Genomic DNA, 17871 nt, shown 5'->3' with positions numbered 1-17871 from the left:
CCTGCTCTGTGCATGGAGGTCATTTCTGTGAGCAGACCTATCCTTGTACAACAGGAAGGAGGAAGAGCTGGGCTAAATTCCTTGAGAGTTCTCGGGTTTTACCATTAAGAAACAATTATACTTCAGTTGACTTCCCTGTTTCTTTCTCATCTTACTTGTTTTAAAATTTGAGATAAGGCTTGAAAATATCCGTAATATCCACAGATTACCCATTTGAGGCTTGAAAAGGAAGAGAGGATGGGTGTGAAGATGCTTGTGCGGCGCCTCCTACCTTTTGTTATCAGGCCCAGAATAGGCCTTTTCCCTTGTAAGTAAGCTCCTTAATTTCACTACCTGTCTCTACTGGTATGAACATATGGAACTGGGGAAGGGCTTTCTAGAAATTGACCCCAAAGAGGATCTTATTACAACAAAGCCTTTAGCCAGCCAGTCTGATCTGAGGGGAGTATGAAATGTATAGTAGTAATGAACTATGGTCCTTACATGGATGCGAATAACATGTAGTACTGTGCGAAGTTCTTTCCCAAACACGATGCTTTGCACAATCTTGGAGGGACTGGAGGCTCCGAGATGTTGTGTCTTGCCTTGCTAATCTCTGCTAAAGACACAAAGCCAGTAAGTGGTAGGGCTGGTTCTAAATTGAACATCTACTCTCAACTGTGGTTTGACCCAGAATTCTGCTGTGACACAGTGCTGTCAAGACATGTGCTGTGAGTGGTTTTTCCAGTAATGGTGACACATTTGCATGAGTCATCTTCCCTCTCCCCTGTATGAACAGCATAGGGACATGTACGAAGGTGGAATAGAGTTGGACTGTGTAATAGGTTCTTTTTTTCTACGTGCTGAGCCAAATAATCTATATCAAGGTCAAACGTACAACTTTGAATTTATTAACCCCATGCTGCAACCAAATGAGTTCCAGTGAAAAGCAGAAACTGGATCATTTTTAGGCTTTGGCAAAATCATTGAAAGATACATTTCTTGGAGGTATAGGTGAACAACGGTTACAGATGTGCCCCATTCTTGGGTAATTTTAAGAATGGCTGCTGGACATTCAGTCTTTCTTTTGGGCCCTATTCATTGCATCCTGTGTGATCAATACTGGAAGGCAGGTAAGAATTTATTTTTAATAACTTTTATGTGATTATTTCTGTGATTACTGAGATGTTCCTTTGATGGAAGTGAGAGAGTGCTAACATGAAAAGACCATATTGGTCATCTAGTCTTCGTTCTCCAGTTGAAATGATCTTAAACTTTCAAAGACACATTCCTATCTATCTTTTGTTTGTTTGTTTGTTTAAAGAGGGTCTCACTCTGTTGCCCACGCTGGAGTGTGATGGCACCATCACAGCTCACTGCAACCTCTAAACTCCTGGGCTCAAGTGATCCTTCTGCCTCAGCCTCCTGAGTAGCTAAAACTATAGGTGTGCACCATCACACGTGGCTAATTTTTTAATTTTCATAGAGATGGGGGTCTCACGATGTTGCCCAGACTAGTCTCAAACTCCTGGCCTCAAGTAAGCCTCCCAAAGTGATGGGATTATAGGCATGAGCCACTGTGCCTGGCCCTATTTTATTCTTAAATGGTTCCAGAAATAGAAGAATCATTGCTCACCTCAGTAGCCTGTCCTGGTGTTCAATCACCCTTAGCTGCAGAAAGCTTTTTTTCTAACTATCTCCTTCTGTAGTAAGTCCCTTTGGCTCTCCAGCTCCGTGGAGATAACAGAATAGCTGGTCTCCTAGGCAGTGCCTTCCAGTGCATACATTTGGACAATTTTCTCCAAATTATTGAACAGTAGCCTTCATTCCTCTGCATACTGGCAAAAGAAAATCTGACTCCGCCAAGAAATATAGATTGTCTCTGTTTCCCGCATCTCTCCCCAACTCCCAGTTTCCCTAAGATGGTGAAGTTCAAGGAAGACGTTTCCAATATGAATCATTTTTGCAACAAGCTTTTATTACTTTTTTTAAAACCCATATAAGAAAGACATTTAAAAAGAAAATATCCTCAAAACAAACACTTACACACTGAGCAACACAACCATAGAAGGCACTACCAGCAGTTATACCCACCTCTGGGAGGGAAGGATACTCTATACATACTTTTTTCAGAGGCTTAGACCTCAGCATAGGTCCTGGGTCTAACTGTGCTTTAGATAAAGTCTGAATTTTCCCACATTTATTCCATTTCATAAACACCCTTATCTCTTTATATATACCATATGCCTTTATGTGTGTGTGTGTATATATATATATATATATGTATATATATATATATATATATATATATATATATACAGGATTTTTTTTTTCCTTCTCAAAAATAAAATAGCCATCCCCTTAGAGGGAGGTTCTCAGCAGCATTCACAGCAGTTGCAGCAGGAGCCATGCCTTCTATTAATGTCAGAGACATGCAGGACGAAGGGAAATGACTCTACCTGCTCCCTTTAATACACAGCAGGGAGAGAGATTCTTTTAAGGGAGGGAAGTGATAAGGCTGAGCATGAGATGGCAGATAACCAGGGTTTTTGTGGTTTAAAAAAATCTTAGAGTTGCGAGCTTATGTTACTTTTGCAGCTCTGAAGACTACACACAGTTCCTATGACAAGGGGGCAACAATCCCTCCGGGAACAAGGCAAGGGGGAACCAACCCGGGCCAAGGAAGGAAACTCCGAAGCCAACAGAAAAAACCGGGGCCTGAACCAAACCAAAAAAAAACGGCAAAAGAAAAAAAAAAACGGTTCCCAAAAGCCGGAATGGAAAACCAGCCCTGCTTTGAATGAAGATTACAAGTCCTCCCTCTGCATTGGAGTGTCTTCGCAGTCCTGGCTACTTGCTGGCATTGTTTGACTAATTTATTTTAGGATTCAACCCCCCTAAACAAGAAGCCAGTACAAATGTAGAGTCAGGAATCTGAGCCTCCCTGTCAATGTGGTCTCATGTCACTTCTTGGAAGTCAAAACTCAGGCACCCAGATGGGAAGGAGGTCTGTGACCCTCAGCCCATACCCAGAGGGAGGGCTCTCCAGGCCTCGCCTCCCACACCACCGTCGTCCACTTCCTGGTGCAAGTGAGCCGCAGCAGGGCTCCAGGCACACACGCCCTGCTCCTGTCTCTCTCTGAAAACAAAAAGGCACTGAGGTCAGCGGGGAGGCCAGGCCCGCGGGCTCACTGAGCGCAGTGCTGGGCTGGCCCGTGCTTCGGAACAGAAAGGACTCCGAGTTGGCTGAGCTGGAGGTTCCCCCTCTGTGATCAAGGCAACTCCTTAGGCAGCACCTGGAGATCCCAGATCCCCATGGGAGGAGGGAGGCAGTGCTGGAGGCCGAGGGGGAAACTGAGGCAGCCCAGGCCCTCCTCTGTTCGCTGGCTGGGGGAAGAGTGAAGACAGCTTTGAGGAGGTTCTCTGCATCGCTTTTTGGCTTTCTCTTACTGCCTGACTTCCCTACTCAGCAGGAGACTTTTAAAATGATAAACAGCTGGTTTCCCTTTGGTGGAAACACATGAGGATTACGGCAATATTAAATTCAAATTTGTAACTTATAAAGAAATAGCTGTTGACAAAGGTGTGACTAAGTACCACACATACGCAGATATACATGCCTTTGGGTTTACATGTGCACAGTCTCTTGGGCAGTGAGGGCCAGGGCCAGGGCCAGGGCAGGCTGCAGCTTCTCTGGAACCCTCTGATCCAGTCTTAGCTTTGGTCCTCCTAACCCTGAGCTCTGGGGCCAGGGGCTTTGTGAACTTCCCTTTTGCATGAACAGCGGGCACCCTGGGGCAGTGGGGACAGTCCTTTTATGAGCATTACCCTACTTTCAGGGTCTTAGCTAGGACCTGCTAAGGGAATGTGCTACAATTTTTCACTCATAAATAAAGGTACTGTAGGTGGCAAACAAGGGACACTGAAGAAGAATCAAAGCCAGAGAAAGAACACGTAGCTCTAAAACCTTCCTTCCTTCCTTTGCTGGCTGGCGTGGTAGGTTCCAGTCCGGTGACGAGAGAGGCAACTGTTTGGTTTGCAGAAGGCTTGCAGAGTGAGGGAGGACAGCGCTGTTTGTTTCACACGAGTTCTGATCCCCGGCAGAGCCTGTCGAGGAGCACAGCGTCGGGGTGAGCAGGAGCCAAGCCCGCACAAACACTCGTCCACGGAAGAGACTTTGTGCCACGGCTGGAACTGCTGGGCGGGCACAAATGCACCCGCCAGAGGCGTCCTGAGAAAAAGTGTCTGTTGCAAAATAATAATTAACAATAAAAATAAATCCGAGAGCATCGGGAGCAGAGGAAGCAGGACCGGTTACCCGGGTTTGCCCTGGGATTCTCTTAAGGCCTCCTCCAGTTTCTGCCTAAACTTGTCGTACTTCTTTTGCACTTGCTGGATTTTGTCCTGCTCCTCTTTTTCCAAGATCGTGAGGAAGTTCTGGAGTTCAGGGATGGAGAAGGCATCCCACTGTGAGGCGACAGGGAGACGGGGAGAAACAGACAGGAGACGGGTTAGAAGTGGAGACGGCCCCCGGGGCCCTGCTGCCTCCTCCTTCCCACGCTTTACACGTGAGATCCACACACAGTTTGCTACCGGATAGGCAGGTGCAGTGAAGGAAGCTTGGGTTTTACACGTCTGTCATTCCAGCAGCAAAATTCCAAATCCTGGCATCTTGGGACCAAGAGTTGCTGGTCCATGAACCATGTTTTTATTTGGAGAATCAATAATCTTAAGTTTCTATGTAGTGGCTGAGTTCTTGACAGTGATGCTGGGACTACCCCCAGCTCCCAACATGCACACCCTCGGGAGGCATGGGAAGGCCAGCGGCTGTGGACTCAGGATGTGAGCCGGGTGTGAGCCTGACTCCACCTCTCGCCAGCCAAGTGACCTCGGGCACATCACTCCACCCTTCCCAGCCCGCTTTCTTATCTGCCGTGGAATGGGGGTTTCTACCTCCCATGGCTGGGAGAGATCACGAGAGCCTGGCTCAGGCCTGCCTGGAGGGACCGGGCCTCTCAGGGGAGAAGGCAAGTCTGACTTCTCAGGCTAACCCAGGAACAGAGGCCCCATGGGGCTAAGCATTGAGACTCCTAAGCTCTTTAAGCACAAAGAGCATTAGGGTTTGTGTAATTTAGTCCCCACACCGGATAAACAAGAAGCCTGAGGTCCACAGAGGGAAGGTGGCATAACCATGATCACGTAGCTCATGGAGCAGAACTGGAACTCGAGCCCAGGCCTGTGAGCTTTCCACAGGGCCAGCAGTGGAATTCCACACTTTCAGTGGAATACTTTTTCCAAACATAATCTTCCACAGACGCCAATGTATAAGGCAGGTGGAAGGCAGAGCTGCTCTGGTTGAAATGGGAAGAAGGGGCTGAGCCCCACCTGCCAAGATCCCCCAGAACTCCACAATGACCCCCAAGACTGCACCTCAAAACCCCAGGCCTCCACTGAACACAGTGTGACAAACCCTGAGACCCTCCCCTGCTCTCGGTCACTCATCCCAGGACACGGGGAGCACCAGCCTGGTCTCACCCCAGTTTACAGAACAAGACTGGACACGAGTTAGCCCCCCTAGGGGGAAGGAGGTCAGTATTTAAGAACAAGAGACAGACAAATGGCTCAAAAATGTCTACACCCAGTGAAGCCAAGAGGTGGAGCTTGCTGGGCCTCAGGCCTTCCTGGAGCAAAAACAGCCTGGGCCTGAACACAGGGAGTTTTTCAGCTCCCCACCACCCTGAGTTTTCAGGAATAAAGCACACGAAATCCTTCCATGGGCCTTGCCAGACACAGGCCCTGACTCGCTCCCCCAGGGAGCTTACGATCCCGGCTGACGCGCCGAACCCGCGTGCAGTGCTCACCCCCACTCAGCTTTCTCTACAGCCATTTTCCTGCTGCTGCTGCTGCTGCTGCTGCGTGGCCCCCACCCATGCTGGGTGGTTAGGACGACACCCACCTGCACCCACCGAGGGTGCCCCGAGGGCTGGGTCTGTGCAGAGGGTCCAGACCTACCTCCACCTCTCCGGTTTCATTCTCCTTTAGCACAAAGCTGAGGACATCAGTGTCAGGCCCAGCGAGCAGGCGCAGGTAGAGGGGGCAGTCGGCGATGGAGAGCTTCTGGAAGAGCACTGCAAAGCAAGAAGGGGGGTCTGGGGGCTCATCTCGGAAAAGAAGGACGGGGCGATGGGCAGTGCAGAGTTGGGGGACTCATATCTGGAAGTGGACATGCATAAGGTCCTTTCGACCTCATGACATGAACCTGACAAGAATAAAGGGGCGACAACCTTCTATCGTGGGTATCTGCTCAGAGTTTGAAGCATGTTTCCCTTCGCATCATCTAGAAGGTTAGGAGTGGTGGGCGGATTCCTCCCATCACACAGATTGGGAAGTGGGAGCCCCAGGTGCGGTTTTCCTGAGGTCACACACACAGTGGGGACACGAAGAGAGGCATCAGCTGCCCTGTCAAGCTCGCTGCTCTCGTCTCCCTGCCCAGAGTCCTCCGCGTGTGGCTCTTCCACAGATCTGAATACCACGTGGACGGCTGGACCCCGGGACACAGGAGAAGCCCGCTCCTCCCACCCGCGGCTGGCAGGGGTTTCGGAGGGCAGCGTGGACAGAGCTGGGAAAGGCGGCTCTGGCTGCGATCTCTCATACCTTGTCCGTCCTTGTGTGTCCGCTTAAAAAGTGCAAACTTCTGGGGATTGTCCACGACCATGAACTTCTTGAGCAGCCCCTGGATGACTTCGCTGACCGTGGTGGTGCTGCTGATGTGGAGCTGCTTGATGGCATCGAGTGGCAGGTAGAAGGACGTCCGCTTGTCGGTGGTGGCCGCCAGGTTCACTTCCTTGATGGCATCATAGATGGACTGGGGCCGGATCCCCGCAGGCACTGTCACCGGCCGCCGGAGTTTCAAGTGCACTTTGATGAAACCCGTGTAGGTGCCATCTTCACTCTGCCAGCGGGGGGGACGTCACATGGGGTCAGGGAGGTCTGTCTTGCATTGTCATATCTGCCGCGCTGGGCTGTTGCCCCAGTTAGCACCCACCTGTCTCCTGAGTTCCTGCTTCTGCTGACCTGGGGCTGCTGGAGAGCAGAGGTACGTTTCCCCGCCGTGGGCAGGGAAGGCCCACAGTGTCCAGCCGCCAGAGAGGACCTGGGGAGCTACAGTGGCTTTCCCTCTCAAGAGGCTCAGGCTGGCTGCCCCCAAACCTCCTGCCAGCAGGCAGACGCCGACGGCCTTTGGTGAGTCCCCCTCTAAGAGGCAAGGTGCGGGTGGCCTCTCCAGTTTGCACCTCTGAACCAGGCAGGAGCAGGAAGGCTCTATAATAAAGCCCTGGGAGAACCAGCCCACTGGATTTCCTCCTGCATCTTTTTACAAAAGACCCACAGCCTTTAAGATTTAAACCAGACCCATTTGTGACTGGGTTTGCTGGTGTCCCGTCGGCTGAAGCCCCAAAGAGCCAGTTGCTGCCAGCCACCAGCAGGGGGCAGGGTTCTCCTACCTTCTCCCCTCCCCACTGAGGCTGGCCTCTCCCAGCCGGTGCTAAGTTGGGTGCCCTCTCCTCTGATCACTGCACAGTCTGAGGGGCAGGAAGGAGAGCTGCTGCCAACTCCCCTTGTCAAGGGCTCCCTGGGGGCCAAGCAACACCACGCCCCGGGTCATTGTATATCATTTGATCTCTTAGTTTACAATGAAGCTCAGAGAAGTTAAGAAAGTTTCCCAAAGTCACATGTGAACAAGTGGAAGGGCCAGAGGTTGGATCAGGATCTTATTTCAAAGCCCATTCTATTTCCTAAAGCACCGGGAGGCCAGCGCCCCGGCTGTCAGCCCTCTGTGACCTCGGAGGCCTCTGGAAACCAGGAGAAAGGGGAGGGACGTGCAGGGCAGTAGCCACCGCACCCAGAGGGAGAGCCCAGGCGCCCAGCAGAGGGGTGCCGGGGCGGCGCTCACCAGCTTCATGCCCAGGCAGTTCTTCTCGCGCGTGTTGTAGCTGTCGATCTTCTGCTTGATCTCCTGCAGCGTGGGCGGGCGCCGCGTCTCCTCCACAGCTCTACAGACGTTCTGGAACAGACACAGGAGGGCGTGGGTGTGCAGTGGTTCTCAGGATGAGCAGGGGACGTCCACGCCCTCCCAAAGGCCTGCCTGACCAAGAAGAATGGAGCACCAGCCCCACACCCTGAAACTAATCGCACGGACTGGAGTGAGACAGCAAGAGGTCAGATCCCAGCTGCGCCACTGCCGAGCTGGCCACCCCTGGGGAAGTAACTCCCATCTCAGCCTCAGCCTCCTCACCAGTGAAATGGGAACAGCACCTACCCCACAGGCTTGTCTCGAGACCAGTGCGAACGTGTCTGGCACACAGGCCCTGACCGAGGATCTGGCGAAGGAGCAGAGCGGCATTTGCATATGGACGGTTGCTATGGGGAAGGTGCCTTTAGACGCCATGGCAGATGCAAGCCATGCTCTGTGTCCTCGAGGCAGTAACAACAAAGCTGGAGGGACAGGCGTGTGCACGTGTGCCGGCGTGTGCTGATGGGAAAGACAGGAATTTCCCCAGACCCAAAGGACCAAGGACACACAAACACAGTTCAGGCCCCATGTCACTGGTCACAGTGCTTTGCACGTAACAAGAAGTAAATGTCTATTTGTCAAATGAATGCGTGAACTGGCAGCGATGAGGAGCTGGAGCCCTCCGAGATAAGCAAGGAGATAAACCTCTTCTGCAGGGGCAGAGGGACAACAGCATTGACTTAGCACCAACTCTGTGCCAAGTACTTGGCATACATTATCTCATTTAATTCTCACAAACCAAAACTCTGCAAGATAGCTTATTACGCCCATTTTACAGGTGAGACTACCAAGACGAAGAAGAGTTTGGCAAGTTGCCTGGTGCCCTGCAGTCAGTCTGCACAGAACTGAACAGAAATTGCAGGTCTGTCCTGTTGTGTTCTTCCTCAACACCAGGATTCATTCTTCTCATAGGTTCCCCTGATGCCCTCTTCCTCCGACCCCCGGGGAAGGGGAAGGGGAGAAGAGGGAGTACAGGGGTGAATTCTGGGGTCTAAGCAACTCTGCCCCTCGGCCGATTCCCTTCCCGGCTTTATTGTCACGCTGTGCCTCTGTGGCTGAGCGTGCTGGAAGAGGTTGGCCAAACCCGCTGGGAATTTGCCTGATCTTGGAAATCTAGTGGGCTCAGGGAAGACCAGGATTCTCCCTTGGCAGATAAGGAAACTGAGGCCCAGAGAGGGATGACTCTGACACCACGTGACACCGTCCTGTGGGTGTCTGGGTTTGGCTGGGAATTTCACAGCTACCCCAACATCACACACCACCCAGTGGAACACGGGGGCGCCCACAACAGAGCCTGCGTCTGACCTTCCTCCCTTGCCTGTCTCCGGGAGACACGCCCCACTGAAGAATATGCCACCACTTCCTCCTCCCACTTTCCAATCCCACGGAACCGATGCGATGTCAGGCTCCGGCTGCCGAGAGGAGCTGACGTGGCTGGGCCTGAGTGCGGCTCCAGCCTCCCACCCACCCCACCCCTCAGCACAGAGGGGAGCCAACATCCTCTCTCATCATGGCCTGTCTGCAGCCTCTGGACCCTTGCTCGGGGGCTCCTGATCTGCTAATAGCAGCATTGTGCTGGGTGCTTTTTTGCATACCTTCTCTTACATACTACCTATATTTTACAGATTACAAAACTGAGGCTAAGCGAGGTTAAGAAACACGCCAGGCTGGGCATGGTGGCTCATGCCCATGAGCCCAGCACTTTGGGAGGCCAAGGAGGGAGGATCGCTTGAGGCCAGGAGTTTGAGACCAGCCTGAGCAACATAGCGAGATCTCGTCTCTACAAAAAAATAAGAAAAATGAGCCGGATGTGGTGGTACACACCTGTAGCCCAAGCTTCTGAGAAGGCTGAAGTGGGAGGATCACTTGAGCCCAGGAGTTCGAGGCTGCAGTGAGCTAAGATGATGCCACTGCCCTCATGCCTGGGTGACAGAGCAAGACCCTATCTCTAACAAAGACAGAAAGGAAAGAAAGAAAGAGAGAAGAGAAGAGAGAAGAAAAAAGAAAGAAACAAACGTGCCTGTGGTCTCACTGCTAGTGAGTGGCTGAATAGAGACTGGAACTAAGTCCACCTAAGGCTGGAGCCCCTGTTCTTCTCAATTCACCTAGGGTGGCCTCTTCTGCTGAAGGGGCCGGCCCACCCCCCGCACAGTGACCACTGAAACTCCATGCTGCAGGGCTGAGCAGCTGCTAAACCAAGGCCTATAAATCACCCAGCCTGTGAAATGTTCATCCAAGACGTATCTGACCAGTGGGTCAGGACCCAGAGGCTGCGTGTCACCCGTGAAGATGGCAAGGAGGGAGGGACTTCTAACCTCTGGAGTGCGATGCAGCCTCCGGGATGCAGGGCCTACCCTCTTCCTACGGGCCTGCTCAGCCTCTCGGACTAGGCTTGACTCTGTGGAGGACCACCCAAGGGGAGGCGCTCTCTGGACATCTCCCATTTGCCTGAGGTGAGTAGCAAGTGGTATGAGCCTCACAGACTGTCCTTATTCACTGCCAGTCATTAACCCAGGGACCCTCAAAATGGAGTCTCTCATTCCCCTTCCCTTCCCTCAGCCGGCTCCTGGAGCTCCCGCCCCCGGTGCCCACCAGCTGGGCACATCTCTATGGGCCCAGATGCGCCCGGCGCTGGCCCTACCCTGCCTTCCCTCTGAGAGCTTCCGGTCAGAAAGACCAGCTGTCTGGGGACTGTCTCTGAAGCAAGTAGGCTGTCACTCCTCAGGAGTTAATAGCTTTCTCATACTCATCTACAAAAAAAGAGCTAAATGATACAAAGAAAACTCTAGAAGCTCTTGGGAGAGCTCCTCTCATAGTTTCCAACCGAACTACAGCCATTTCCCTGTAGGAAAAGGCAGCTGTGCTGTGGCTTCCAAAGGCCTGGTTCCGAACACAGCGAGAGTCAGAGCTGCTCTAGCCTAAAGTTTCTTCTTCTTCCGGTTCCCCTTTTCTCAGCAGATAAGCCCGTCTGTTCTCTCTCTTTCCCACCACAAACCTGGGGAAGTGACGCAAGTGGCCGCGGGTGCCCCTGCCCTCCAGGGCTGACGCAGAAGACAGTGGCTCTGACCTCACCATGCTGAGGCCCTCCGGGTGTGGCGGGGAGCCCATCTGGGAGGGCCAGGAGCCCTGCGCGTGGCCAACAGGACAAACCTCACAGTCCTGGAATGTCAGCACCCAGGTCTGGGATGGCTGCTGCCCACAGCAGATCCTGCAGGCGAGATCTGACCCACGGACTGCATGAATCACCTCCCAAAGCAGGCAGCCAGCCAGCCACAGCCACGAGGGCTCCCTGATCCTCTTCCTAACCAGGAGATGGTGTAGAATCTAGACCAGTGGTTCTTTTTTTTTTTTTTTTTTGGTGAGACAGCCTCACTCTGTTGCCCTGAGTAGAATGCTGTGGCGTCAGCCTAGCTCACAGCAACCTCAAAACTCCTGGGCTCAAGCGATCCTCCTGCCTCAGCCTCCTGGGTAGCTGGGACTACAGGCGCACACCACGACGCCTGGCTGATTTTTCTATTTTTAGTAGAGACGGGATCTCACTCTTGCTCAGGCTGGTCTCAAACTCCTGACCTCAAGCGATCCTCCCGCCTCGGCCTCCCAGAGTGCTGGGATTACAGGCCTGAGCCACCACGCCCAGCTCTAGACCAGTGTTTCTTAAACTTGCCTGCACAGTGGGATCATCTGGGGAACCTTTAGAAGCACGGCCACTGGGGCTTTAGATTCTGATTTAGTCGGTCTGGGGTGCAGCCTGGGCATGGGAATTTTTCAAATCTCTTAGTTGATTCTAACGTGCAGCAACGTTTGGGAAGAACTAACACAGAGAGACCGCTCACAGTTCCAGACCTCCAGGGTCCCCATCCAGCTGCAGAGTTAACACTTTGGCGCCAACAAATATATGCTTCCCCAAAGGTTGACCTAAAAGGCAGTATCTGTGGTATGAGCAAGATCAATAATACAGTAATCCTCCGAGAGTGAGACAAAGACCTCAATTTCCATTCATCTGACAGACTCTCAAGTCTTCAAAGTGAAAGATTTGTCTCTGTCCGTGGGCACACAGCTAGGAATCCAGCAGACAGAGTTTGGTCTCTCGGAGTGACCCAAGACAGAGACGGAATGGGGAACTCTTACGATTTGACAAATGTAGGCATTGGCCTGTGAGGTGTCTCTCCTCGGGGGTTTACACGTCTCTGTGCATGTGGCAGGCTCTGATTAAGCCCCTGGCCTTCGCAGCAGATGGCTGAGCTGCTCTCAATGCACCCGGCATGTCCAGGGCGCTGGGGAAAAATAGGTTTGTGCTCGCACGTGCTAAGCTGTGGAAAATGGCTGTGTCCTCTTTTAGCTCTCGAGCTTATTGGGGTACAGCCAAGAGCAGAGGCTGGGTGCTGGGGTCAGAGCAGGGAAGCCCCTCCCCGAGCGATTCCCTAATGTTTCCACTGAAATATTCTTAGCAAAGTCAGGAGGGCCACGCCCCTGTAGTCTGGGCCCTATCTCAGAGCTGATTTACCCTAAGTCGAGGTTTCCTTTATTCTATTTTTAAAACAACAAAAACGAAGCTGGCTAATTCTGCATTCTAATCAATGACATATACAAAGTCTTAATTATGGTCACTGGGGAGTGACCCAATGCTCGAGGACAGGCTCCGAATGAGTCTTGTGGCTTCTAGTGTCCCCAGGTGGGCACAGGGCCCCCAGGAAGGCTGCAGCAACAAGAGGGGCATCCCAGGGTGAGGAGCGGCTGAGGACAACGCACGTCCCACCCGCAGTACCGCAGCCGCCATATGTATTCGTGCCCACTTTTTCTTGACCTCCATCACACAAACCTTATTTTTGCTAAAAACTTCACTCTCCTTTTAAACTTGTCAGCCTTTTCTCCTTCCTGCCAGGTACTTTCACCATAATATCACTCCTGTCTGCCCTTCTGAAGTCCCCCCATCTGTTAAGGCCTCTCTAATGACCTCAGCCCTGAATGACAATGACAGTGATGATGATGATGATGATGGTGATGATGATCCTTCAGTACATCTAATTATGGGCCATGCACTATTCTACTCACCTGGCATGTACTAGCTCACTTCATCCTGAAAGCAAATTTATGAGAGATACTATTATGATGCCCATTTTACAGTAGAGAAAACTGAGCCACAGTAGGTTAAAGCTAACCTCCTACCACTAAAGCTAACACTGTACTATCTAGTACTTGAATATGCATCTATTTATATTAACCTCCAAGTGGATCATCTGTCTAGGTTTTTCTTCCCAACTAGACTGAAGCTCTTAGTGACTTACATCATATTTCTACTTCTTTCTTTCTTTCTTTTTTTAGAGACAGGGTCTTGCTATATTGCCCAGGCTGGAGCACAGTGGCTACTCAACAGCTTGATCATAGCGCACTACAGCTTTGTACTCCTGGCCTCAAGCGATCCTCCCACCTCTCCCTCCAAAGGAGCAGGGACTACGGGTGTATGCCACCATGCCCGGCATACTTCTAGCTCTTCTCATGCTTGGTGGCACTGAGCATGAGGCAGATAGTAAATATTTGCTCAAGAACCTTCCATGGTCCCCCACCGCCTACGGTGGAAAAAAAAGGTCTTAGTTACTCCTAGGAGTTACAGTGCAGTGAGCCTTGGATTTCAACTGGAGTGAGTTCTGGGAGAGATGCAGCCACACCTGTCTTGTCCCCCACAGCATCCCAGAGCCTGGTTCCAACCTGACGCATAGTAGGGGTTCCGTAAGTATGTGCAGGATGAACACAGTGTGTGTTCGCCTCCTCACTCCCATTATAAACTATGGGATCTTAGGAAAGTCAGATAACCTCTTTAAGCCTAAGTTTCTTCACCTATAAATTTGGGATAAAAATCCTTTGCCTCATAAGGTTTGTGCAAAGGTAAAATCAAATGACGTAATGGGTATGAAAGCGTTTTGAAAATGATCAAATCTATCCAAAGGCATGTATTGTTATTACCATCCCAGATGAACAAAGCCCTACCCCTCTGAGCCAACCTCATTTCTCACTTTCCTTGAGCACTTATTCTAGATTAGCCTCATACCCTCAGAGTTCGCTCATTTCTTTCTCTACTCCAGTGATTGGCAGACTTTTTCAGCAAAAGGCCAGATAGTAACTATTTTAGGCTCTGCAGGCCATACAGTCTGTTGCAGCTACTCAAGTCTGCCATCGTAATACAAAAGCAGCCACTGGAGGAGTGTGGCTATGTCCCAATAAAGCTTTATTTATAGAACCTGGCCCACAGGCAGTGGTTTGCTTTACACCGTCATTTGTGTAGTCTAGATTACGTACTAGAATACGTACTCCTCATTTCCCCCAGTTCCATCTTCTCCGTGTAGTTTCCCAATGAAATTTCTCCAGCCCATAGCAATCTCCCCATTCTCTGCTCTCCTAATATCAGATCCCTGATTCCCAAATGGAGAAAGATATACATAGTTTTGCCGCGGTCCCTTCCTTTCTCCTGAATCAGACTTCCTATGTTTCCTGTGTATTTCCTCACAGCACCAGTTAATGGGCCTTTGTAACCTCACTCTCACTTAATGGACACTTTTCACAAGTAGACAAAGGCTTGGTCCCTTCACTGGAGTTCTGCTCGCTCTCCATTCTCCAAGGAGGAGGTAAGAAAGCTGGTGGGGGCAGGGATGCAGGTGGGTGACTAGGCCCACTCATTGACTCAGAGACTCACTCCTGAACACCAGCCCCATGGCCCCAAAGCCTCCAATTCCTGTTGCAGCAAAACTGCAAATGACCACGTGTCACGGACCTCTGCAGCTGCTTGCTAATGTTAAATCCATACTGCAAAAACTGATAGAGGTGATTTCAGAACCTGTAAGGCTACATTGGACACCTAATTATATGCTGCTTTTCATTGTTTAATGATTGCTTGACACATGTTAATCCCATCTCCCCAATTAGATGCTCCCTGGAGGGAGACAGACATTATCTGGTGCTTAAACTTCTTTGGCACCCTCTGTGGGGCTTGGCTAACTACTGGGCTGACCTCCAAGGAGGTGTCAGATAAATACCTGTTGATTGGGTGGCAGGGCAGCCGGGGTGGTTTGCAGCCCAGAGTGCACTGTGGGCCGTGGACACCAGACAGCCAGGTCCAGGAGCACCTCCCACTGTCCTGCGCCCCACAGGTCTAATGCCAAGGGCCTTGGCTGGAAGCCAGCCCTGTGGCTTGGCTCTTTGCAGCTTGCTGGTGAGAATGAATATAAGACCATCAAATGATCTGTGACCTTCAGCAAGTCACTTCCCTTCTCAGGGCCTCAGTTTCCTCATCTGCGGAATCATGAAGTGAGACCAGAGAAGCTTTAAGGCCCTTTGCAGGATTCAGATCTTCCACATAAGATAAGGTGGTTTTTTCATCACTGCTTCCTCTTCTATTTCAGAGAATTGGGTGTGGGAATGGGGGGCCTCTCGGAAGCTAGCCGGGCACGTCTGATTGCAGCAGGAACGCCTGGTCTCGCAAGTACTTAACATTTCTAACCCCTACGACTTTACTTTTCTCACTGTTCACTACCTGCTTTCTCTGCTCGTCAGCAAGACTGGGCCAAGCTCAAGTAGGTCTACACCTTCTTAACTCATACGACTCGAGAAAACAAAACAAAAAATACCCCGGAAGCTTGAGCCTTTGCCACATTTCCTCTTTCTCAGCTCTTAGCAAATCTGTCAGCAGCAGTTCTTTCGCCCCTCGGGTGGAAGCATCTCCAGGCCTGAGCCACGGAGGAGAGCTTGCGGCATCTCCTACAGAAAGACCGTCTGCAGATGCCTTTCAGACCCCACATGCCTGCTATGGCTGGGGGCCTGCCCTAAATGGGAACCTCGAAGGCAAGGGGCAGCCACCCATCTGTGTGGGCTGGGTTTGAAACGACCTGCTCAATGTCCAAACCACATTCAAGGGTCATTGGTCCCCTTGTGATGATCTCAACCAGAAGGGAAAGAGGAAGCCCCACGGGACCTCATGGCAGGGCCCCCTCCCAGGCCCCCAAGGGCCTGTGTTCTGGGATAGATTCCAGTCCCACCCATGGCAGTGAAAGGGTTGATTTCCATAGGTCCTTCCATGGAGCTGTCCATCGTCCCCAAAATAGAAGGGTTAGAAACTCCTAAACTGTGTTGTCCAATAGGTTATTCGCTGCAGAGCAAGGAAGGGGCTTCGGCATCGAACCATCCATGCAAACAGCTCTGGCAGCGTGTCGCAGAGGAGCAGGGGAAACGAGGTGGGGGGCTGAGCAACGAAAGAATCTGAAGTCCCAAAAGACAAAAATGCAGAGCAGATGTCACTGTCGACAGTCAGTCAACAGAAACGGACTGGATTGCCTCTGGGTGAGGGCTGTGAAAGGCACCTTGGGAGGTGAAGCAGACAGGGTGTGGTCCCTGCCCTTGGGAGCCCCTAGATTATCTAGGAGGGAAGACAGAGACGCATGCACTGTGGCACGCCAGAGCACGTATAGTGCAATCGGGGACAAAAAGCCTCAGGCAGCCCAGATCAACTTCCTGTGGTGAAGGTCATTCCAGGAGGCTCCCCAGGGTGCCAGCATGTCCCGGAGCCTGGGCACAGGGTCCCCATTCTTTCGGTGGCCATCTCAGTCTATGCACAGGAGCAGCTCACCGACGGTGAGTCAGGACCAGGGAACAGAAGCCCCATGAAGAAACCAAAAACCGCAAGGAACCAAGCCCAAACCCCGCAGTGCCCCATTATAACAGTAAAAATTGCCAACAGCCGGGCACCGCCCTGAGGGCTTCACAGTCAGGATCTCATTCACTCCCCTAAGTAACTCAACAAGGGAGGTACCCTTACTACCCAGCATCCCTGCTCTTGACCGCTAGACCACGCTGCCATGCACGCTGGGCCACAGGTGGCCCGTGCTGGCCATGCCCTTGATCGTCTGTGAACTTGAGCAAGTCAACCTCACTGAGAGTCAGATCTTGTTTGTGAAATGCAGTTTACACATTTGTTGTGGAGATTAAAGGAGACCGTGCATCCAAAAGTGCTTAGCACAATGTGAGTACACAGTAAGCACTCAATAAACGTTAGCTAGCGCATCATCATCTGAATCATCATCACCATCATCAGTGGTCATTTGTCTAGCAGGACAAAGGAGAGGTTGGTCAGTGGGGACTGACCCAACATGGGAGTCCTCATGCCTTTGACCTCGATCCCTGCCAGTCCTTTCAGCCAGGGCCACGTCGTGACTTTCATGCTCCTGAGCACTTCTGTCGTTGGGGACATGGGACCCTTCCTCCATAAAAAAACATTGAAAATTATATTTGATGATTGTACTGGTATAAAGACAAATATATTAACATCCTGTATTTTCTTCAACTTAAAAGTTCATTTTTTTTCCTCCTTATTTTCAAGGACATCAAAACATTTTTATGGGCCTCTGAAGTACTGTGGGCCCCTGGCTCTGCGCCTGCTGTGCCGCCTGGATACGCTGGCCATGCTCTCCAGCTGTTCAGTCGCAGGTAGGTCGGCCGACTGTCCTGGTTTGCCAGGGGTGAGGGTTTCTCTGGGTGCAGGACTTTAATGCTAAAACTAGGGCAGTCCAGGGGCAACCAGTACATCTGTGACCCTAGCCCCAGGGACCCCCACTCAGGTCTAGAGGGACTCCATCCTCTCTTTTCCTCTCTGCTGCAGGTCCCAGGGACACCATGTGCTCTTCTGTCCTCTGCAAAACTGTAGGAGAGGCCGGGCGCGGTGGCTCACGCCTGTAATCCTAGCTTTCTGGGAGGCCGAGGCGGGCGGATTGTTTGAGCTCAGGAGTTCGAAACCAGCCTGAGCAAGAGCGAGACCCCGTCTCTACTAAAATTAGAAA

At 51.5% G+C, this 17871-nt stretch overlaps 1 protein-coding gene across 3 annotated transcripts in view; it reads right to left on the bottom strand.

The window, feature by feature from the left end:
* Positions 1–2767: 2767 nt before the first annotated feature.
* Positions 2768–17871, bottom strand: part of RASSF5 (Ras association (RalGDS/AF-6) domain family member 5) — a 68712-nt gene continuing 53608 nt past the window's right edge. For 2 of the 3 annotated variants that reach the window (XM_012638822.1, XM_012638824.1), the window contains 4 exons: positions 7931–8041; positions 6634–6931; positions 5992–6107; positions 2768–4446 (listed from right to left, as the gene is read on the bottom strand). In XM_012638822.1, coding sequence (XP_012494276.1) covers positions 4294–4446; positions 5992–6107; positions 6634–6931; positions 7931–8041 — 678 coding nt within the window. In that variant the 3' untranslated portion in view covers positions 2768–4293. The remainder of the gene's footprint in view (positions 4447–5991; positions 6108–6633; positions 6932–7930; positions 8042–17871) is intronic. The other variant, XM_012638823.1, reaches the window with a different exon arrangement.

Source organism: Propithecus coquereli, unplaced genomic scaffold, assembly GCF_000956105.1.
Source record: "Propithecus coquereli isolate 6110/MARCELLA unplaced genomic scaffold, Pcoq_1.0 Scaffold135, whole genome shotgun sequence".
NCBI lineage: Eukaryota > Metazoa > Chordata > Mammalia > Primates > Indriidae > Propithecus > Propithecus coquereli.
Note: the sequence above shows the minus strand (reverse complement) of the source record. Positions and strands in the feature narration are given on the sequence as shown.